Genomic DNA, 23,759 nt, shown 5'->3' with positions numbered 1-23,759 from the left:
AACGCCTTGGAGGAGTGAAAACGGAAGTCGACTTCCTCCGCACAACCGCTGTCTATGTCTCTGTCCTTGGGCACAAACAAACTCTTCTCAAGGATGGAAGGGTGTCTGAGGTTGTCGACATCCACGGATAAGACACCCGAAAGGAAGCCCTCGGACATTGCGTCCAGATGGTCCAACATCGAGCTTGCCCGCAAGTTCGAAACTTGACGACGAAACGCCAAAGTGCTTGAGACCGAGAGGAGGAAAGTACCCATGACCTTCCTGTAGCTTCCTTGAACAAAACTTCGGGTCGTAACCGAGGAGGGAAAGGACCTGGTAAGCCCCTTTCACAAGATGGAGAAGAGGAAGGGGTAAACCAGTCACCCCTTGGCCGAAGGAGAAATCTCGAACAGAAAGCCCCCTGGCAAAACCCTTCCAGGGAATGACGGGGAAGGGCTAACCCAGGTTCTGGAAAGAAGAATGTTGCTCAGACCTCCCTGAAGATTCTTCCTGCTCTTGCATGTGCCATGCTCTGCGTTTACGGGGTGAGGCCGTGTTTTGGAAATATGCTCCAGAAGACTCGCCAGGCGGGCCATGCTGCGAAACCCCAACAGGAATCGCGGTCGCAATCGCCCTGGCGCTCGCGCGATGGTAAATCAATGGTTTGCGCGTGGGCGAACGTGGAAGCGCCCATGCGCGGGCACACAGGAACGCAAACGAAGGTGAGCGAAGGAGCGCAGAAGGAGGGCGAGCGTGGTAGGAAGGGCAAGAGCTGGTGGTCGGCGAGCGATAACCCATAGGCGAGCAATGGATACTGCAAGAATTAAGCCGCCGTCGGTCCGCGGGACGGGACGCCGTCGGTCCGCGGGACGGGACGCCGTCGGTCCGCGCGACGGGACGCCGTCGGTCCGCGCGACGGGACGCCGTCGGTCCGCGCGACGGGACGCCGTCGGTCCGCGCGACGGGACGCCGTCGGTCCGTGCGACGGAACGCCGTCGGTCCGGCGACGGAACACCGTCGGTCCGGCGACGGAACACCGTCCGTCTGCGCGAAGGAATACCATTGGTTCGCGCGCGGGCAAACATTGGAGAGCATGTGTGTGGTCGCGCATGAGCGTAGGCGTGTAGGCACGTGGGCGCGCGGGTGAGCGCAGGCGATGGCGCGTTGACGAGCGATGGCGCGTTCTGGCGAGCGATAGCCCGTAGGAGAGTGAGGGCGCGTTGGCAAGTGATGGCGCGTCGGCAAGCGATGGCGCGTCGGCGCGACGGCGCGTTGGCGAGCGGTGGTGCGTTAACAAAACGCTAGCGCGCAGGTGAAGAATCGCGCGGGTGCGTAGACGATTGCTAACGCGAGAGAGACTAGTGATGGTTAGCGCGCATCGCACTAACAGAAGGCGCGCAGGTGCCTCAGGAAGGTAAGCACTGAAGCAAGCTGTTAATCAGGCGATCCTAGACGGTCAGACAACTGTTGGCGCCCATTGGTGCGTGGCAAAAAAAAAAAGGGCGCGCAGATGTGCGCTGGCGATTTGAAGAAAGCTGGCGCACAGAAGGACAGAAGTAAAGGTGAGCGCTGGCGAGCAGGAGGAAGATCTACGGCAAGACTCAGCTACCGGAGATCGTGGTCCACAGCAGGCGAGCGCTAGATCGCTACTGATGGTGTCCAGGGGAACTGACACGCGTGGCAGATCAATGGCGATCGTTGACGCGTAGGAGATCGCTGACGAGCAGGTGAACGTTGACGCGTCTATGGTCACTGGCGAGCAGAAGGCAACGCGTGGAAGCCTGTGCATAGAAGAAGAATCCTTGTCCAAGACCTGAACCGAAGTTCTAGATCGCGAGGGCGAACGTGGGCGCGTTACAGGAACCAACAGGAACAGCAGAGATGATCATCATGAGAGCGCTGACGAACAGGAGAGCGCTAGCGATCAGGAAAGCGCTGATGAGCAGGAGAGCGCCTGTGCGCTAACACTGAGCAGGAGAGAACACAGCAGAAGGGCGCGCAGGGGAACCCTGACACGCAAGGGAAGAACCCCCGTGGGAGGCAACCCTTTGCCCCGAAGGGATCGTTGTCCGTCAGGAGACTGATGTCCGTCGGAAGACCGTTGTCTGTCCGCCGGGAGACTGATGTCCGTCGGAAGACCGTTGTCCGTCGGGAAGACCGTTGCCCGTCGGAAGACGAGGTCAGACTGCTGTCCATCTGCACCAGGGGCGGAAGATCAAGAAGAAGGAGTGTAGGCTGCATACGGAGATTCAAAAATGCGCCTCTTAGCACCCTTATAGGGAGATGGGAGGACCTTACAACGAGGCGGACGGTGAGCCTTAGGGCGAAGGAGGCCAACAGCAACAACAGCAGAAGAATCCTCCGAAGAGGAGTCTCTATGAGTGTACTCTCTCGCGAACGAAAGAGAAACACTTCGTAGAAGAGACTGGTCAGCCAGTGACCTAAAAGGAGCAATCCTCCGAAGAGGGGCTCCTGCAGTTGCCCAGCCCCTTGAGCGAAACTGCAGGTGCAACCGCTCAGCACCAAGAGCATAGTCGCACGAAAAAAACGCAAGAGAAGAACCCCCCAAAAGGGGAAAAACTCAAGCCTGGACAGGCAAAACTTCCCTCAGAAGGAAAGTTACCCACCCAAGGAGGCGAGCCTCCTGAGAGTTCTAAAATGAACTGGAGAGCTGTCAATCGTCACGGGAGTACTTCCAGAAGAAGGAGACACGCCCCTGACAAAAAACCATAGAGGAGGCAGCAACAGCCGAATCCCCAGGCCTCAACAAGACAGCTCACACCGTTGCCATACTACAGAAACGAACTAGATCGGTAACTGTAAAAAAATAAAACAAAAATCATTAGTACACATTCAATCCCCCGGGAAGGCTCCGAAGAGGAATCCTGAGGGAAAGGAACACAAGAATTACACAACAGGCACGTGCCCTCACAACCACTTACACTCACGGATGGAGAGCTGTAACCAACACAGAATTATAACAATTATAATTATGTAACTATGTAATTATGTAATTTAAAAATGAATGAACACTAACGAAAGAACGAAAACCCCGAAAGGAATCGTTCTACAAAGCTGAAAAAACAACAAATACAATTAGATTCATAAACTAATTGAGACAAAACGTACGGCGTAGCAACCCCCCCACACGGGAAGGAGGCTACAAAAGGCGTAGTAACGTAGTAAAAGGGTGAACGACCTCAAGAGAGAGAGAGAGAAAGACTAAAGTCAAACTCGATCGCGACCCATAAAATTACACCATGGTGGCCTAACTGCCGAGGGCTCCACGAAGATATCTTACACTACACACACAAGCACAAACTCTGAAAAGGAAACTTACTGATTTTTATACTCAAATATATACATAAACATGAGAAAATGTTTACATATATATTGAGTAAAAGAAAAGTAAGTGATTAAGTAAAGACAAAACAACAATGGCTGTCCATGTCCGAGCCAAAAGTGAAAGTGGAGCATTCACCTGTGTGTGAGGGGGGGGAGGGGTAGCTATCTACCACTCCCCTAACCCCCCCGCTAACTAGCGCGGGGGTATTACACCCTCGTTAAATTCTAATGGCTCGCCATTTCAGCTACGTTAAAAGGTAAACCCAATGTAAATAGCTTGGTTTGTATTTCGGTTACGGAACAACTATACTTTGGATGTACAGTATACAGGTACATGTATATATCAAATAAACGATTGATATAATTCCAGGACGTGTCCCAATGAACTACAAACTTAACGTGGGGGTAAGAATTTAGATTGTTGGGATTAGCAAAAACATAAGTCGGAACATCACTAAATTTCAATCTTGCGACACCACCTGATAGGTGAACAACGCGCTGCCAAATGAATGTTTTTTAAGTCAAACAGGAACCAGTGTTTGGGGCAATTTTACGATCAAATACCTTGGCCGCTGCTTCAGCGTCCAATGCATTATAATGACATGTTCCCTACCTGGCATTTCATGATAACTATCATAGCAGTATTTATTACAAATGTACTGGACGTGTCGCAACCAACAACAAACTTAACCAAGCAGTAATTATGTATATGGATGGTAAACCATTAATAGTAAAAACGAAGGTATTATTTCGGTGGAGTCCCACCCAGAGCCATTACTGCTTCCTAGTACGTATGAACTTGTCGTTTTTCTTTTTTTGCGAGCAGAGCAAAAACAATTTGACTGTTGAAATGTTATAATTTTTTTTTTATCCGCATGCCCTCGCTTTGCTAACAAAAAAAGAAAACCATCAAGCTCCTATGTACTGGCAAGAGGTAATTACTGGGTGGGACTCTACCGAAATGTTACCCGTAGATGGTGTACCAACCAGGTTAAACTTAGAAATTATTGCCGGGGTAAGAGTAAATCGTAATACTATAGTGTAAATCAAAAACATAACTTCATATTAAGCTATTTCAGACCAATATAAAGAACATTTTCCCCGTGGAGAAAAACGATTTATTAAGTAATAAGAAAGATATCGACTATCCCAAGGGACTAAATTTACCCCATTTATTAATCCTAACAGTCTGAATTCAATGACCAAAGAACACACATTTATTAATCCTAACAGTCTGAATTCAATGACCAAAGAACACACATTTATTAATCCTAACAGTCTGAATTCAATGACCAAAGAACACACATTTATTAATCCTAACAGTCTGAATTCAATGACCAAAGATCACACAAGTGAAAGATTTGTTATAATTACGATTTGTTTGTCCCGCTGGAAGTATAATGGGACTCGCGGACCTGGCAGTGGCTGCATCAATGTTTGTAAACAAATGAAATAATCTACCAATCAGGGTACGTCAGTAAACTAAAGACACCTTTCCTGGATGAAAGGCAGCAAATAGAGATTATGGTGAAATAGATAACACTCGTAGTTATTAAACAATGTTAAACACTTGATTTAAACAGAACAGGCAATTGTTTTCTTTATTCCCACCCCTTTATTACCAGCGGTCTCTTCCTGCAAATTTGCACTCCCAAAAATGCAATTAACCAATGAGCAGATAGATGCCTTTTATGAAAGGAAAAGGCAAATTAAATTGTTAGCATGTGTTTCTTAATTGCCCAGCATATATTAATTCTGAAGGTTAGTCTCGCATACAGCAGCCATACATACTGGAAGGTTAAGGATGAATTAATTAAAAATATCGTCATTTTCACATCTATCTAGAGATAAATGTATGTGAGGTGTCAGACACTAAGTAAAGTGGGATGACAGAAACTACGTAAAGCAGTTAGTATCGCAGAGAAACATAGTTTGAAACCTAAACGATACAATCATAGACAAGTTAAAAATAAAATAAATGATGTCAATGGATGAAAATGGATAACTACATGACAAAAATTCCAGAATAAGTATAAAAATGGTATCCTGGTATTACCCTCACAGTCCGATTGATTGACAGTCACAAGTAAGCATATAAGACATGTGCAGTATAAGGCGCTTGAAAAGACTTCTACGACCCATTTTTTTATCTTTAAATTATTTCTAACTTGTCTATGATTGCATCGGTTAGGTTTCAAAATTTGTTTCTCTGTGATACTACTACCTGCTTTACGTATTGTCTGTCACCTCACATACAACATTTATTTCTATATAGATGTGAAAATAACGATATTTTCTATAATTCATCCCTACCGTTCCAGTGTGTATGGCTGCTGTATGCGAGACTAACCTGCAGAATTAATATATGATGAGCAATTAAGAAACACATGCTAACAATTCAATTTGCTTTTTCCTTTCATAAAAAGCATCTGACCATTGGTTAATTGCATTGTTGGTAGTGCAAATTTGCAGGACGAGACTGTCAGTAATAAGGGGGTGGGAATAAGGAAAACAATTGCCCATTCTGTATAAATTAAGTGTTTAACATTGTTTAATACTTAGTGTGATATATTTCACCATAATCTCTATAAGCTTCCGTTCATCTACGGGCTTAACTGACTGTCTCTTATATACAATATCCTACTGAATAAAAATTATTCACTATCACTCTTTGTTGCCAAGCGTTATTGTAGCTCATGCATTGCCCCTATATTTTACGATGTTGTCTTCTTTGCCCCTTAAATATTTCATGGGATATATTTGGCAATGTTATTAGATTAGTGGATTATGTCTTACTTGCAGGTAGAAAAGACATTGAGTAAATACTTTGGAAAGTGGTGGCTTTAAGGGATAATTGGGTAAACGAAATAAAACGATGGTAGTCTACTAATTTCCTATTGGACAGCTTTTGTCTCCCCTTCTATTCCATTGTCGCATAATGATATAATTTCTTGCAGCTAAATATATCTTGCTTTGTATTCTTCGTCCTTGATTAGACAACATATGTCCTCTGAAGCAAACTTCCCTTTGAATGTCTTTCAACTCAGCATATTCAGTCATGCCCTACCTTTCAATAGATTTCATTATAGTTGCATTCATTCATGACTTCATAATAAACACATTCATGCTTGACTTTATTCGAAGGTTATCAATGGGTTTTAGGTAAAAATCTGAATTAATCGAAGGTTATCAACTAGTTTAAGAAAAATAATAAAGTAGATGTTGAGGGAAATGGGAAACAAGCTTTTGGGATTGGTTGTCATTTTAAAGGGGTTGGGATCATGAAAGCTAGGTTGGGGCTTGAACAAGAGTAAGTGAATAATATATGTATGTGTATATATATATATATATATATATATATATATATATATATATATATATATATATATATACATACATACATACAGAGAGAGAGAGAGAGAGAGAGAGTGTGTGTGTGTTTGTGTGCGTGTGTCAAAACAGTAAACAGCTGATTAGTGATTTCTCAACTTCTCGACTCTCTAGAATCTCGAGTACGAAGTTCAAAGGCTTGATGATTATGCAATAATTGTTGCAGGGACAAAAGATCGATCTAATTTTAGTGATTGGAGCTCCTAAGGCAAATTTACCCTTAATTTTGGTAGGTTAGTGATGAAATTACTTCTTGTACATAGTATTAAATTCAATATTGAAATACCACCAGCGCTCAGCTTAATCACCATATATCTTTTATAAAAGGGAAACTAATGCTTGACCACATATTTCAATGACCCAAAAATGTTTCTAGTCATAGCGAAAATTTTAAGTTTACTATATCTTTGCTTAGTGTTTGAAAAGTAAAATGTATAGCAAACCCAAAATGACCTACCTTTTGTAGCCTTGGTCTCCCCTTATAAAATATTTACTTGGTTCTATCAAAGTCATATTCCCTTGGAAGTCATACATCTTAGCTTGAGGCCTCTGTAGTTCGTTGGGACAGGCCTGGTGTAAAATCTCCAAAGTTGTGACTGAAAACCCGGGGTGTGTGTATAATAGCGGCCACCCGTATATATGATGACGGCCGACTAAGAATACAGCAGTGTAAAGGGGGTCCAGGGTCGGTGTCATTTTCGAAGAGAGCGTACTTTTTTTTATAGGAAAAAGTAGTTTTTGGGGTTTTATTGTAGTGTATTACAGGGCAATGCAACCTAGGTTACATTGCCCTGTAATACACTACAATAATACCGAAACCCCCCCCCCCCCCCCGATAGGTAAGGATACGGCTTGTAGGTTAGATTAAGGGGGGGGATTTTAGTTTAGTTGGTGTCCATATTTCATGTTCGCTGGAAGAACTGGCCGCTGATATACAAAGACTCCAAAACCCCACATAGGGAAACAAACACGAGAACACCGCACAACTGAAGGGTACCCACCTAATCTAGCCTAGGATCCGTATCCTTACCTACCGTGCTTACCCCTCCTGCAACCCCCTTAGACTTGCTGTATTCTTAGCTTACCATAAGACAAAAGTCTTATCCCTGCGTTGCTTGCCAACTGGCTTCTCTACTGGTAATGTAACACTAAATGATAATATTTTGTAAACTGTAGGACTACAGTAGCTTTATGATATCGTGTTTCACATTTTGCTTTCCTACCTGTTAAATTTGCCGATTTTGATTTCAGCAGTTGATTACCTGATTGGGTAAATGTGTAATAACGTCTTGGATCGTATTTTGAAATTAAAAGTATGGAATGATTTTGACCTTCATTTCTATTTAAAATTAATAGTTACAGAGATAGACAAACTATTTGCTAATGGGGATTAGAGTGGGAAACAATAATTTTTAAGAGGGGAAATTGGAACTTTTGAGATACAGAAAGGAATCCTAACCCAACCCCTCTTAACCTAACCTACCGTGAAGTGTAAAATCCTTAGCAGACTGGGCACAATCTTTGTTCTCCCAAGATCCCCCTCAAATCTGACAATGGGCTTCATATGATTTAAAAAATCTTGAACATATTAGATTTCCAAATGTATTGGAAGAAATAGGTCCCGATTCAAGATGATGTAATCTTATATTCTAGAGAACTTAAAAAACCATGGTATTAATATTTACACTTTTATGAACAAAGGTGGCTTTACAATAAGATGTACTGCTTAAGCAGAGTTTGGCTACAAACCTTAAACTCTAAGTTACTAAAGCTACAGATTTGATCTATGGTTACGTTTGATAATTTCCTAGTTATGATTTAAACTGCTTCTCTTGAAGAAATGTAGAATGAACAAGATAAGCACAACAGCAATCAGTTTTTGTTGGAAATTTTACACCATTTAGTGTATTTGTACTTGAATGAACTTGATAGACCATATATCATTGTTTTCACTAGTATTATTGAAATTTCTAGCAGATTCTTATTCATTACAAAGAATGCAAGATCAAATTTTAAGATTTGTTCAGTAGGTTATAAGGCTTGTCAGGAATGAACATTGGTTAAATACTCAGTACATTACTTTATGTATGATTCATTACTGGTAATACAAATCTCTAAGCTTCCCTGAAAATTTCTCTTTGTACACTTAATGTTATACTGTACTGTCTTTGGGAGGAAATTAGATTTAACTAGCTTAAGATTTAGCCGATTATGGTAATATAGTCTCAGTATTGTTATTAAGTTATAGAGTGAAATATTTGCTATAATGAAAATTTCATATTTAGTGTTTCATGTAATCTATATTATGTTTTTCAAGTGTGTGTCTCCAAGAAAATGGCTGCAAAGTATTCAAGGGTGCTCGTTCACCTTCGCAAAACTTCACAAAATGTCTATGAAACGGCCAAATTCACCGAATGCATTTTTGATCATTTGGGCATAGAAGACGATGGCTTTGTGGAATGTCAACTTGAAAACAACCAGCTTTTGATACAAGCCCCAACTCAAGATATTTATGCAGTAAAATCTCTGAAGAGTAATCACCGGCCCAATTTATATAGAATAATGGTATGTACAGGTATTTTATGTAAAATAGTTTAGAATGATGTAGATAAAATCAGATATTCATGTTACATAACTTTTCATTTTCAATATCATATTTTTAACAGATGTTAAAATACCTTGTTTCCATGGAAAAGTATTTTCTTCACCATATGATATGAGAATTAAGGCTGTGGATTTGTTAAAGGCCTACCACTTCCAGAGGCGATTGATGGCTGCTTTATCATATGTTTCTAAACCACCTGAGATAGTATAACCTTATTAAAGATCAGTGTCCTGTACCTAAAGGGGTTGTCCATACAATGTGCAAATTTATTTTATCTTTACAATGCTAATTTAATTGGATCAGTTTAGTTTATTATTTTTTTTTTCTTTTGGATAAAATGTTACCTTGAGTAACAAGATCCAAAATGTACTAATATTACTTCCCTACTACCTCACAGACCTCTTTTGAAGCTTACTTATGATCTGAAAATTTGTGGTTTGCTATAGCCTACTTTTCTCTACTTAAACATCTTTTCCCCATCACCAATTTAGAAGTTTGCAGGTATTAGTGTTATAATACAGTATTTTAGAAGAGGCAGGCATATATTTAGTAGTACAGTAGTTAATCTGTATTACATGAATTTAATACTAAGCACAGTACTGTATAATGTTTTTATAGTAAGTAAATACTGTACAATACTAATGTGATAAGTGTGAGTGCCAGAAGAATTGCTAATGGGAAAGAAAAGTGGCCCTAGTAGTGGTGTCTTCCAGTTTTTTGGCTTCAAAATAGGGAAGGCCTTGTTTGCTCAAACCCTTATCAGTTTCACCTTTCACCTGTGGGTAGAACTTCCTGAATCTGTTTCATCTCATGATCATCATGAAATAACTCGTCCAGTCTTTTGTGCATGATGAATTTACTAGCCATGACAAGCTCATGACCCCCTATAGTTGTTCCTCATCCCTAACCATCATTATAAGGTTCCAAATGGGCAGATCATCAAGAAAATCAGTCTGCTAAATAGCAATTTCTTTTCTTTTGTTGATATTGATATAGGGAGTTTTCTAGGTCCTCTAGATTGTCCAGCTTTGGTTCTAAAAGGCAGACTACCAATAATTTATATCAAGAAACATTGGTAGAGAATGTGTATTTTGGCTTTTAAGGGCTATAGGTCCATGCTTGCTACCATTCTCAGACATCTTAGGTTGGATTTATCTTCCTCAGGTATTATTATTGATGTATTCATGTCTTTTGAAATGGAGAAACCTTCAGTTATCAGTTCTATTAAATTTAGATGCAGTGCTGCAGTATGTAAAGAGCCAATGTCTTAGGAGGCTTGAACTGGCCAAAGCGCTAACAGCTTCTACACACCTATGATCAGCTGTTTCTTACTGGACCAGGAAGGATGACATGTCCAGAGGCAAAAAGGACCTTCCAGTTTGGTTCTAAATCACTTTCTCCCACCAATGAGGAAGTCTCCTTATTGTAAAGGACAAAATGTTTGCATATACATAGGAACACTTTTAAAAACTAATTTGTTTTTTCTTAGTTAAACAAACCATAGTTTTTTTAATTAATTACCCATCTCGACCAAATCTCATATTCTTAGGATGAAGGACAAAAGTGGGTGTTCTGTGAAAGACGGATGGACAGGGCTTCCCCATCGTCCCACTTATCATTAACCAACTACAGTACTTAGTTGAAGATATAATAGCTGTTGCTAGGAACTATAAAAATTATTTTCAAACTTATTATTTAAGACCCCAATCCTTGTTACACTTCTGCTTCTCCTCACAAGTACTATAACACAAATTGAATCTGTCTTCAGAGACTTTGGTCCTGTGTAATTTTTTCCAAATCATTTGTTTTGTAGAGATATAAACCACATTTTTATCCCTGCTTTTCCTCTTAGTAAGTTCATTTTCTTGTTACAGTACAATACCATACCTTTTCCCTTACAGTATTTGTATTAAATTTCTTTTCACAATTATATCATGTGCGTACATATTGTGTTCATTTCAGCACCCACCATTTTGTCCTGTTCATCATTTAGATGATGAGAGTATGAAATCTCTGCCGCCTGAAATACTCAGCAGAGGTATCGATGTTGGTGTAGCTGTACTGCTTGAATCCAGTGATGGGCACCTATTATTAACACGTCGAGCTCCTCACATGAGAACCTTTCCTGGCGTCTGGGTTCCTCCTGGAGGTCACATTGGTAAGCTTTGTTTTAAGATTTGATGAAGAAATGTACTCTGCTAAAGTTGGTCATATTTAGAAAGAGACTTCGGGAATTGTACTGTGTCAATACACTGTTTCCATATGTATCATTATGAGCATCAATTAAAATGAATATCAAAGCTGGAAACATAGCAAATGTTTTGGCAAACTTTGCCAAATATCTTACCAACCTAAGGCTGGATTCACAGAGGCAGTGATTCAGTAGATGCACATACAAATGTGCTGAATTGTGAATGACCATTGATGCCCGTGAGACTGTTCTAACCGACATCTTCAGCTCTGTTTGAAGTCTCATTGTAGTCAATGTAATCTAAATTCAAGCTTCAGCCCACTCCTGTGTGCACCTGGCAAATTGCTGCCTGTGTGGATGTAGTTTAAGGCAGGTTATTTTTCGGGAGGGTTAAGTTGCTTTAGCTAAGTTAGAAACGTCAAAGGGTCACTTAAAAGTGGAGAAAGAGGGACTTTCTTTGTTTGGCCGCTCAGTGGCGAAGAGATCCGTTATAATAAAGTTATTTCTGTAAAAAAAAAAAGCTGTGATACTGTTGATCATGGAATGCTCCAGGAAACATGTTCTGCATGCAGTAGCCAGAGAAATGGTATATGATGTTTATATTTATTTCATCAAAGAAAAAGTTTACAATTATTTCATCAAAGAAAAACTTTACTATTATTTCATCAAAGAAAAAATAAGTAACAGTCCTCTTCACAACTTTTAAAAATAATTTTAATTTATTATTGAGGCTACAAAGTTAAGTAAATCAACACTTAATTGCATGTGACCTATGTTTTCTGTCTGAGATCTGTAACACATTTAGACTTCTGTGATTAATGTACTTTGTGAAGGCCATTGTTGAAATTCTTCGTTTGGAAAGAAATTTGTATACTCTGTGAAATTTTATTATTATCTAGGGAAATTTGGGAAGATTTTATAGGATTCATTTTAACTTTAAAAATACAATTACTCTATACGAAATTAAAAAAAGGTAATTTGATAAATTGTTTAACGGTTTATGATAAATTACTTTGCCAAGGAAATCTTTTTATGGAAGAAAGGCACATTGAGTGGAAGTAAAGGTACTATATGATAATTATCCTTTTTTAAATATTTAACTTAGCCGGTGAATATATAGCTGCAACTCTGTTGCTCGACAGACAAAAAACTGTACAAAAAACTCGCCAGCGATCGCTATACAGGTTGCGGGTGTGCCCATCAGCGCCAACTGTCGGCCAGATACCAAACTCCATGTAAACAAAGACTCAATTTTCTCTCTGTCGACGTGTCGACAAGACGTACTTTACTCGCTGTTGAAACCTGGAGTTTTTCTCATCATCTTTGGTGAAGTACTATATTCTGGTTTTGAGCTTTCGCTGTGCAGGGTTTTTCTTCAAATAAATCCTTGAACTCTTTTTTGTATCGGATTCATTGTTGATGACTTAGATCGTTTTTTTGGAATTTTCCCTTGACCAATTCAAAATGGCTGACCTTTCACAAGTTCCCAAGTTTAGAAAATGCAATGCTAGGGACTGTTCTAGGCGTCTTCCGAAGGCTTCTCTCGACCCTCACACTGTTTGTTCCAATTGTTGGGGTAAAACCTGTCAATTGGAAGATCGGTGTGAGGAATGCGTGGGCCTTTCGGAATTCGATTTTATCGAATTTGAAAAGTACACACGCAGGCTAGAGAGAGATAGAATTAGGAGAAGTTCTTCTAGGTCGATAGATTTTTCCTCTCCTCATGCCCCACAACCTATTCCTTCCCCTGTAGTGGTTGTTCCTAACCCCCCTCCTAGCACTCACGAACCATCGATGGCTGACATGATGCGTGCTATCCATGCCCTGGGGGAGAGAGTTGAGTCCCTTGCAAGTGACCGCAATCAACTCATGGCGGATGTTAAGGAGCTAAAGTGCCAAAGTGCCGCGGGAAGTGATAAAGTGCCAAGTGAAAGTGTTGTGAACAGTGTTGCGCTTGAGGGTTCGTCTGTTCGTGCCTGTCGTCCTCCTAGTCCGGGACCTCTTGCAAGCTCCCAAGCCCAGGGGAGAAGCAATGTCGTACGACGCATGGGTTCGAGAGGCCTTGATCAGCGAACAGACGTTCCCTCCATGGTATCAGGCGTATCTCCCCAAGATCGCCCCTACCTACGTAAGACGAGAGAGCCCGTTTTTACCTCGTCGTCTGAAGGTGTTTCTCGTAAGAAACTTTGGACCAAGGTCTCACGACCTTTAAAGCGTAAGTCGGTCCCTTCAGGACAAGTCCAACGTCCCGGTTGTAGCCACTGGGTCAGTTCGGACTCGTTGCCATCATCTGATGACTGCTCACCGCCTAAGAGAGGCAAAGCGGTACCGCTTCAGTCGCTAACCCCGTCTGTTGCCGCACCTGCTCCCGTAGACCCTAAATGGGCTTTGCTGCAAGACATGCAGTCCAAGCTTACGTCCTTGATGCAGGACTTTCATGCGGAGAAGGTTGCTGCTGAACCTTCTGGCCAACAACCTTCCAAGCGAACGGTTGTGCGTCCTGTTGACGCTGAGGTAACCTTCTCGCGTCTACCAGTTGAGGTGGTTCCTCCACCGATGCGACCCAGTGTGGGTTGCCAGCCGCACGTTGACGTTAAGCGACGCTCGGAGGTGGTTGTTGACGTTCAGGACGTTCAACAACCATCAGAGGTGACTTGTTTTGACGCGGTGCGTCAACCTCCGCAAACCGGTGTGGTTTCGACTGCACAACCCAGACGGTCTAGACAGTCTCGGGTGGACGCTGTGCGTCCTCGCGCTCCCATGGTTGTTGACAGTTCACAGACTGTGCAGCAGTTCCATGACGTTGCGTCCGGCTCCGTCACGCATGCACCAGTGCGACCGGACTCAGCGAACCAGACGTTGCCCACTCCGTTGCCGTTTCCTCATCAATTTTCGGATGAGGAACTTTCTGATGAGGATGTTGCTGAACAACAAGACGATCAACAGTCAGAACTGGACGAGCCCAAGGCAACTCAACCGTCATTGGACTTTAGAAAAGTCATGGCTGTATTCAAAGAGTTGTTTCCTGACCATTTTATTTCTATGGCCCCTCGTTCTCCGCCGTCAGAGTTTGTATTAGGCATGCCTTCTACCGCACCTGCCTTTACTAAACTCGTCCTCTCACACTCATCCAAGAGAGCTTTGCGGCTGTTAGGAGACTGGCTAGAGTCCAAGAAGAGTTTAGGGAAGACAGCATTTGCCTTTCCCCCATCTAAACTCTCTTCTAGATCGAGCGTCTGGTATGCCACGGGAGAAGTTCTCGGCTTGGGAGTTCCTGCCTCTGCCCAGGGCGACTTCTCAAGTCTTGTAGACTCTCCCCGCCGCCTTGCCATGAGACGCTCGAAGATTTGTTGGTCACCATTGGAACTGGACCACCTTCTTAAAGGGATCTTTAGGGCTTTCGAAGTCTTTAACTTTTTAGACTGGTGCTTAGGAGCCCTGAGCAGGAAAATCTCTTCGACAGATAAGGATATTTCTTTGCTCATTATGTCCTGCATGGACAAGGCCGTCCGTGATGGGTCCAATGAGCTAGCTGCCTCATTCACGTCCGGAGTCCTGAAAAAGCGAGAGTCTCTCTGTTCGTTCCTGTCTGCTGGAGTTACACCATGCCAGAGATCTGAACTCCTCTTTGCTCCCCTTTCCAAGTGCCTGTTTCCTGAAGTCTTGGTAAAGGATATTGCCGCTTCGTTAGTTCAGAAGGACACCCACGATCTTGTTGCGTCCTCAGCTCGCAAAGCTCCCCCTTTGCCTTCATTATCCGCTAGACCGAGGATAGACTCCAGCGTCTCGCTTTATTCCGCCCTTTCGTGGCAGAGCCTCCAGCAGAGGAGGTGCTCGTGCCGAAGGGAAACGAGGGAAGAGGAAAGGACCCAAGTCCTCCAAGGGCAGAGTCTGACTGCCCGCAACTTCAGACAGCAGTGGGAGCCAGACTCAAGAACTTCTGGCAAGCCTGGGAGAGGAGAGGCGCAGATTCACAATCTGTGAAGTTACTCAGAGAGGGGTACAAAATCCCTTTTGTACGCAAACCCCCTCTAGCAACGTCTCCCATCGATCTCTCTCCCAGGTACAGAGAGGAAGAAAAGAGACAAGCCCTGAAACTGGAAGTGTCTCTTTTGCTAGAGAAGGGAGCGGTGGTCAAAGTCTCGGACCTTCGATCACCGGGATTTTACAACCGTCTCTTCCTAGTTTCAAAGAAGACAGGAGGGTGGAGACCGGTGCTAGACGTCAGTGCTCTGAATGTCTTTGTCACAAAGACGAAGTTCTCCATGGAGACCACAAAGTCAGTCTTAGCAGCGGTCAGAAGGGAAGACTGGATGGTCTCGCTAGACCTAAGGGACGCCTACTTCCACGTCCCCATTCACTCAGACTCCCAACCTTTTCTGAGATTCGTCTTCGAAAATGTGGTCTACCAGTTTCGGGCCCTGTGCTTTGGCCTAAGCACAGCTCCTCTCGTGTTTACGAGGCTGATGAGGAATGTGGCCAAATTCCTCCACTTATCGGACATCCGAGCCTCCCTTTATTTGGACGACTGGCTTCTCAGAGCCTCTTCCAGTCGTCGCTGTCTGAAGGATCTCAAGTGGACTCTAGATCTGACCAAGGAATTGGGACTCCTAGTCAATTTGGAAAAGTCGCAGCTGGTCCCATCCCAAACTATTCTGTATTTAGGGATGGAAATTCACAGTCTAGCTTTTCGGGCTTTTCCGTCGACCCCCAGAATAGATCAAGCCCTGCTATTCATCCAGAAGATGCTGAAGAAGGAACGCTGCTCAGTCAGGCGGTGGATGAGTCTGGTAGGGACGCTGTCATCCCTGGAACAATTTGTGTCACTAGGAAGACTACACCTCCGTCCTCTTCAATACCATCTATCTTTTCACTGGAAAAAGGACAAGACGCTAGAAGCGGTCTCGATCCCGATTTCCGAAAAGATAAAGTCTTGTCTGACTTGGTGGAAGGACAATATCAACCTAAGAGAGGGTCTTCCCCTGGCTGTTCAGACTCCCAACCACGTTCTCTTCTCGGACGCATCGGACTTGGGCTGGGGCGCGACACTGGACGGTCGGGAATGCTCAGGTCTGTGGAACTCGAGCCAGAGGAGCATGCATATCAACTGCAAGGAGCTGTTGGCAGTACATCTGGCCTTGAAAAGCTTCGAGTTTCTCCTTCGAGGCAAAGTGGTGGAAGTAAACTCAGACAACACCACGGCCTTGGCGTACATCTCCAAACAAGGAGGTACCCACTCACTGACGTTGTACGAGATCGCAAGGGACCTGCTCATCTGGTCAAAAGGTCAAGACATCTCCCTAGTAACGAGGTTCATCCAAGGCAACTTGAATGTCATAGCAGATTGTCTCAGTCGGAAAGGGCAAGTAATTCCAACAGAATGGACCCTCCACAAGGATGTATGCAAGAGACTTTGGGCCACTTGGGGCCAACCAACCATAGATCTCTTTGCAACCTCGCTGACCAAGAGGCTTCCAATCTATTGCTCCCCAGTCCCGGACCCAGCAGCAATACATATAGATGCCTTCCTCCTAGATTTGTCACATCTGGATCTCTACGCATTCCCACCGTTCAAGATTGTCAACAAGGTACTGCAGAAGTTCGCCTCTCACGAAGGGACAAGGTTGACGTTAGTTGCTCCCCTCTGGCCCGCGAGAGAATGGTTCACCGAGGTACTTCGATGGCTAGTAGACGTTCCCAGAAGTCTTCCTCTAAGGGTAGACCTTCTACGTCAGCCACACGTAAAGAAGGTACACCAAAGCCTCCACGCTCTTCGTCTGACTGCCTTCAGACTATCGAAAGACTCTCGAGAGCTAGAGGCTTTTCGAAGGAGGCAGCCAGTGCAATTGCTAGAGCAAGGAGAGCGTCTACCATTAGAGTCTACCAATCGAAGTGGGAAGTCTTCCGAGACTGGTGCAAGTCAGTTTCTGTATCCTCGACCAGTACCTCTGTAGCTCAAATAGCTGATTTTCTCTTATACCTGAGAAAAGGACGATCCCTTTCAGCTCCCACTATCAAGGGCTACAGAAGCATGTTGGCATCGGTCTTCCGGCATAGAGGCTTAGATCTTTCCAACAATAAAGATCTGCAAGACCTCCTTAAGTCTTTTGAGACCACCAAGGAGCGTCGTTTGGCTACCCCTGGATGGAATTTAGACGTGGTACTAAGATTCCTCATGTCAGACAGGTTGGAGCCGTTACAATCAGCCTCCCTGAAAGATCTCACTCTTAAGACTCTTTTCCTGGTATGCTTAGCCTCGGCTAAAAGAGTCAGTGAGATTCATGCCTTCAGCAAGAACATCGGATTTTCGTCGGAAAAAGCCACTTGTTCGCTGCAACTTGGTTTTCTAGCCAAAAATGAGCTGCCTTCTCGGCCTTGGCCTAAATCTTTCGATATTCCCAGCTTATCGGAGATCGTAGGCAATGAACTAGAAAGAGTCTTATGCCCTGTTAGAGCTCTTAAGTTCTATTTAAAGCGTACCAAACCTTTACGAGGCCAATCTGAAGCTTTATGGTGTTCAGTTAAGAAACCATCCTTGCCTATGTCAAAGAATGCTTTGTCATACTTTATCAGATTGTCAATACGAGAAGCTCATTCACATCTGAGTGAGGAAGACCGAACTTTGCTTAAAGTGAAGACGCACGAAGTTAGAGCTGTAGCAACTTCCGTGGCCTTTAAGCAAAATAGATCTCTGCGAAGTATAATGGACGCAACCTATTGGAGAAGCAAGTCAGTGTTCGCGTCATTTTACTTGAAAGATGTCCAGTCTCTTTACGAGAACTGTTACACACTTGGACCATTCGTAGCAGCGAGTGCAGTAGTGGGTGAGGGCTCAACCACTACAATTCCCTAATTCCATATCCTTTTAATCTGTCTCTTGAAATGTTTTTAATGTTGTTTTTTATGGGTTGTCCGGAAGGCTAAGAAGCCTTTCGCAGCCTGGTTGATTTGGCGGGTGGTCAAAGTCATTTCTTGAGAGCGCCCAGATTAGGGGTTTGATGAGGTCCTGTTGTATGAGTTGCAGCCCTTGATACTCCAGCTCCTAGGGGTCTGTCAGCATCCTAAGAGGATCGCGAGGCTCCGTAAGGAAGACGTACTTATAAGGCAGAGTAATCGTCTAAGTCGACTTCCTTACCAGGTACTGTACCTATTTATTTTGTTTTTGTTATTTTGATAACTTCTAAAATGAAATAAAAACTCTTAGCTCATAAGATGTAAACATATTTAACTGGTCTCTACCCACCACCCTGGGTGTGAATCAGCTATATATTCACCGGCTAAGTTAAATATTTAAAAATGATATTTTAATTATAAAATAAATTTTTGAATATACTTACCCGGTGAATATATAAATTAAATGACCCTCCCTTCCTCCCCAATAGAGACGCAGTGGGACGAGAAGAAAATTGAGTCTTTGTTTACATGGAGTTTGGTATCTGGCCGACAGTTGGCGCTGATGGGCACACCCGCAACCTGTATAGCGATCGCTGGCGAGTTTTTTGTACAGTTTTTTGTCTGTCGAGCAACAGAGTTGTAGCTATATATTCACCGGGTAAGTATATTCAAAAATTTATTTTATAATTAAAATATCATTTTTTGTAGAATTATGTTAAATTATTTGAATAATATCAGTATGATATCTATTTTGTACAAATGCTGTCATATATGAATCAGCCGAGGTTGAATGCATCAGTATACTATATGTAGCAAAAGCCGAAGAGAATATTGTTAAATAAATGGGCATCTTATAATGAGAGTAGGAATTTTTGTATGATCCTAAGGATGAAGTTTCAACAAGGTATTGGACCTAGGTTCAGTTACAAAGGTCTTCATATGTTTACCAGGCTAGTCTCAACAAGTTTGTGTTTAAATTGTCGCGTAGAATCTGTGAAAACTGAAAAGCAAATTCTATATAAATTAAATTTCATAGAAAAATCATAAACTTTATCTTATATTGAAATGCATTGTAAGTTTGTTGTTCTAAGGAAATTGTCAAACTTCTTATTAATTATGCGTAGTACCTATTAAGACATGGTTAGATAAGGGCTTTGTTACTTTAATAGACTGTTAGTTACTGTGCAGTAGTTAGAAATGGGGTTTAACCAAGCTGCAGTCGACAAAAAAGTTTTATTCTTTCTTGGGTAAGTTGTCTCCCACCATTAACAAGAGCTTATGCATCCCCTGTCTTTTGATTTGTCAGCATCATAAATTTTAATTAGATGGTCAACAATTTTTTTTTTCTTTACATTTTTTTACAAAGTTAGTACAGTATAACAATTTCTTTTCCACAATAGATCAAGAAGTGCAGATAAGATATTTAATGTTTCAAAGACAAATGTAACTATTTTTTCCTTCGTGCAACTGCAAAGCTGCTTACATTGTAATTCTAATAGCACTCCATGGTAGCTGTCCACTCTTGCATATCATTCAGGTCAATAGACTAAATTAGCATAAGTATGGATGTAGCTTTGCTGCTGCATAACAAATGTCCTTCTTTTGGTGACATTTTTCTTTAAAACACTATTAAAATCTTATCTGCGCTCTTTGATATATAATGAAAATGAAATACTTATAATGTACCAGCTTTATAAATACCCTGTAAATTCAAAGAATAAGAAATAAATTTTAGTTTGACTAACTAAGCATGATGCTGGTCAGTCAAGAGACAGGGAATGCAGATGCAATGCAATGGGTTCCTGTCAGTGGTGGGAAGCAACTAATAAAGAATGAAGAAATCTTTTCGTTGACTGTAATTTGCTTAAACCCTATGTCTAACATCTTAACAAGAGTAACTACCGGTAACTGTTTATTGAAATAATTTGGCCCATGTCTAACCTTGCTTTAACAGGTCCAAAGCATAAACATAAAGAGAGGTTTTTAATTAAGACATGCAGGCATACCTTGAAAAGCTTATGATCACAAATTAACCATTATTTCCACATTTATGTAGCTTCTGTATATGTGAGGTACAGAATTTCTCTTAATTTCCACAAGTGCAAGCCTTTGTCCTTTATATAGTATTCTCGTAAGCAGCACTTGTAATTGTCATTTTCAATATTTAACTTAGCCGGTGATTATATAGCTGCAACTCTGTTGCCCGACAGACAACTCTACGGTAAAAACTCGCCAGCGATCGCTACACAGGTTGCGGGTGTGCCCAACAGCGCCATCTGTCGTCCAGATACCCAGTACTCAATGTAAACAAAGACTCAATTTTCTCTCTGTCGAGCTATCGACAAGACGTACTTACTCGCTGTTGCTAAACTGGAGTTTTTTCACAACTAATTGGTGAAGTACTTTATTCTAGTTTTGAGCTTTCGCTATGCAGGTGTTTTATCTTCATCTTAAATCTTGAACTCGTTTTGGATAGATTTAATTATGGTGACAAAGAGAGTATGGAGCTTTCTTTCACTTTTAAATGGCCGACCCTTCCCTTAGACGGAAGTGTGTTTAGGCTTTTAGTAATTATATCACGTTATAGATTTTCCTCTATATATTTTATATCTCTCCGCCTTTATTAGGCCTCTTCGATTAACTTTCCATTTATTATAAACATATAAAAATAATTTTAATGTTTTGTTTATATAGACCTTTCCTGAGAGTAGGCGGTCCTAACTTGGAAACCGAAGTTAATCAACGTTGAGCCCTTTATATCGTAATTAGCTTTTAAAGGATTTAAAACTTTTTAAATGTAATATTTTATGAAAGAATTTCTTTGATAGTCTTCGTACTGTTTTCAAAGATGAACTAACGTTTTGTTTATTTATGCTACGCAGTTGTTGACGTTCAGGACGTTCAACATGCGCTCTATCGTTACGATAGAGAGAGAGTGTATCACGGTTTCACTTTGCAGTAAGAGTAAATCGATTCTGACGTTTTGTTCATTCTTTCTTAGCTTAAATGTTTTAAATTCTATTTTAAAGGAACTTTTTATTTGAAAAACCTTTCAGTTTTTTCCTTTAGTCAAATAACATGTTTTTTTGACGAAATATAATTGGGCTCTTCTCTTAGGTGCGAAATCAAGAGAGAAAGAGAGAGAGAGATAGAGACGGAGGGAGAGAGAGGAGAGAAAACGTTCCGTTCAAGCGGGTAACGTTGTTCTCGAGTTACTCTCGTCCCTAGTCGCTGTACGGGGAGGAAGGATAAAACGTTTTAGTTTTTTATTCTCGTCCCCAGGCTATGTGCGGTGAGAGATTGAAAACGTAGTTATATGAACTAGTGTTTAGTCTCTTTCCCAGCCACTGATTTTTTTGTCTTAATATATGTTTTCTGTTTTTTGCTGGTATTAATGAGCTTGCATTATACGACTGATTTCGCAATTACTACCGTTTAATGAAGGGTAGAATTGCGTGTTTCAGGTAGAAATCAGTAAAAGTTTCGATTTCAGTGAAATAAGTGCAAAACAGAAAATCGAAGTGATAAAGTGATATGCGCAAAGTGTTACAGTGTTGCGTCCGAGGGTTCGTCTGTTCGTGCCTGTCGTTCACCTAGTCCGGGACCTCTTACATGCTCCCAAGCCCAGGGGAGAAGTAATGTCAAACGACATATGGGTTCGAGAGGCCTTGACCAACGAACAGACGTTTTCCCTCTATGGTATCGGGTGTATCTTACCAAGATCTCCCCTATCATAAGACGAGAGAGACGTTGTTTCTTCTCGTCATCCGAAGGCTTTTCGCATAAGAAACCTGTCACAAGGTTTCGAAGCCCTTAAGCGAAAGTCAGTCCTTTCAGGACAGGTCCAGCATCCTGGTTACAACCATTAGGACAGCTCTGACCCTATGCAGTCATCGGATAACTGCTCGCCGCCTAACAAAAGCGTAACACAGACTCCGAGAGTCTTTTTTTGTAGGCAAAGTGTTGCGGTCACAGACGTTACCCTCGTCTCTTACCACAACCATTTCCGTTGATCCTTAATGGGTTGTATGGCAAGACATGCAGTATATGCTTGCCTCCCTTATGGAAGACTATTCTGCCGATTAGTCCGTTGAGTCTAGCCGTTTATCGCATCGATATCCTGGCTTTCAGCCAACCTAACGTTCCTTTGTGCTTACTGTTGACGTTGGCGTAGCTTAGTCACGTCAGTCAGGTTGTTTAGAACCACACTCGATGCGGTCTCGTGTGGTTTTTCAGCCGCATTTGGACGTTAGGCCACTTGCTGATGCTCCTGTTGACGTTCAAGACGTTCACTAACAATCGGAGTTGACTTGTTTTGACGCTGTGCGTCAACCTCCGCATTCTAGAGTTGTTTTGACTGCTCAGTCTAGGCAGTCAAAGCAGTCTCGAGTGGACGCTGTGCGTCCTCACGCACCTGTTGTGGTTGACAGTTCAGTTGTTGACAGTTCACAGACTGTCAAGCAGTTACATGACGTTGCGTTCTGGTCCGCTACTAATGCACCAGTGAGTGTGGACTCTGCTTGTAAAGCATTGCCACCACGGTAGGTCTCTCCCTTGCTTGAGACTCAGCTTTTATCGGACAAGGTTCCTGTAGATGAGGAAGTTGCTGTTCCCCCTCCTACTGATATTCCCTTGAGGACTCTGTCAGATGGAGAGGAGCCTAAAGCTGCTTAGCCTCCTATGGACTTTAATTAAATCATGATGATTTTTTTTAAGGATCTTTGTCCGGATCTTTTTGTAACTGCTGCTCCTCGTTCGCCTAAACGTCAGAGCTTACACTAGGCCTAGCTACTTCGAAGCCGTTGTTTTTAAGCTAGTGCTCTCTCGCTCTCCTAGAGAGCTTTACGTTGGCTAGGCGACTGGTTTTTCACCAGGAGGAGTTTGGGGGATACAGCCTTTGCTTTCCCTTCTTTTAAACTGGTTTATAGAGCGAGAGTCTGATATGACACGAGAGAAGTTCTCGGCTTGGGAGTTCATGCCTCTGCCCAGATAGACTTCTCAATTCTCGTAGACTCTCCCTGGCGCCTGGCCAGGAGACGCTCCAAGTTGTTTACAGGTCAACTTCACAGCTGTTTTCGAGCCTTTGAAGTTTTGCTGTACAATTATGTCACGCATAACAAGGCTTTCAGGGATGGTAAACGGTACCGCCTCAGTCGCTAACCCCGTCTGTTGCCACACCTGCTCCCGTAGACCCTAAATGGGCTTTGCTGCAAGACATGCAGTCCAAGCTTGCGTCCTTGATAGAGGACTTTAATGCGGAGAAGGTTGCTACCGAACCTTCTGGCCAACAACCTTCCAACCGGTCGGTTGTGCGCCCTGTTGACGCTGAGGTAACCTACTCGCTTCTGCCAGTTG

General features: G+C 42.6%; 2 protein-coding genes across 4 annotated transcripts in view; one reads left to right on the top strand and one right to left on the bottom strand.

Annotated features, from left to right (window-relative positions):
* Positions 1 to 23,759, bottom strand: part of LOC137640214 (beta-1,3-glucosyltransferase) — a 288,282-nt gene that overhangs the window by 166,929 nt on the left and 97,594 nt on the right. The window contains exon 1 of one of the 2 annotated variants that reach the window (XM_068372762.1): positions 4,699 to 4,822. The exons of the other annotated variant lie outside the window; for it this stretch is intronic. The gene's annotated coding sequence lies outside the window, so the exon portion shown is untranslated. Of the gene's footprint in view, positions 1 to 4,698; positions 4,823 to 23,759 lie in introns of those variants that run through there. 2 annotated transcript variants of the gene reach the window in all.
* The window catches only part of LOC137640210 (nucleoside diphosphate-linked moiety X motif 17-like), a 42,640-nt gene continuing 25,640 nt past the window's right edge, over positions 6,760 to 23,759 (top strand). The window contains exons 1-3 of one of the 2 annotated variants that reach the window (XM_068372758.1): positions 6,760 to 6,943; positions 9,032 to 9,279; positions 11,282 to 11,477. In XM_068372758.1, coding sequence (XP_068228859.1) covers positions 9,049 to 9,279; positions 11,282 to 11,477 — 427 coding nt within the window. In that variant the 5' untranslated portion in view covers positions 6,760 to 6,943; positions 9,032 to 9,048. Of the gene's footprint in view, positions 6,948 to 9,031; positions 9,280 to 11,281; positions 11,478 to 23,759 lie in introns of both variants that reach the window. The other variant, XM_068372759.1, reaches the window with a different exon arrangement.

This window comes from Palaemon carinicauda, chromosome 4 (genome assembly GCF_036898095.1).
Source record: "Palaemon carinicauda isolate YSFRI2023 chromosome 4, ASM3689809v2, whole genome shotgun sequence".
NCBI classification, from domain to species: Eukaryota; Metazoa; Arthropoda; class Malacostraca; order Decapoda; family Palaemonidae; genus Palaemon; species Palaemon carinicauda.
Note: the sequence above shows the minus strand (reverse complement) of the source record. Positions and strands in the feature narration are given on the sequence as shown.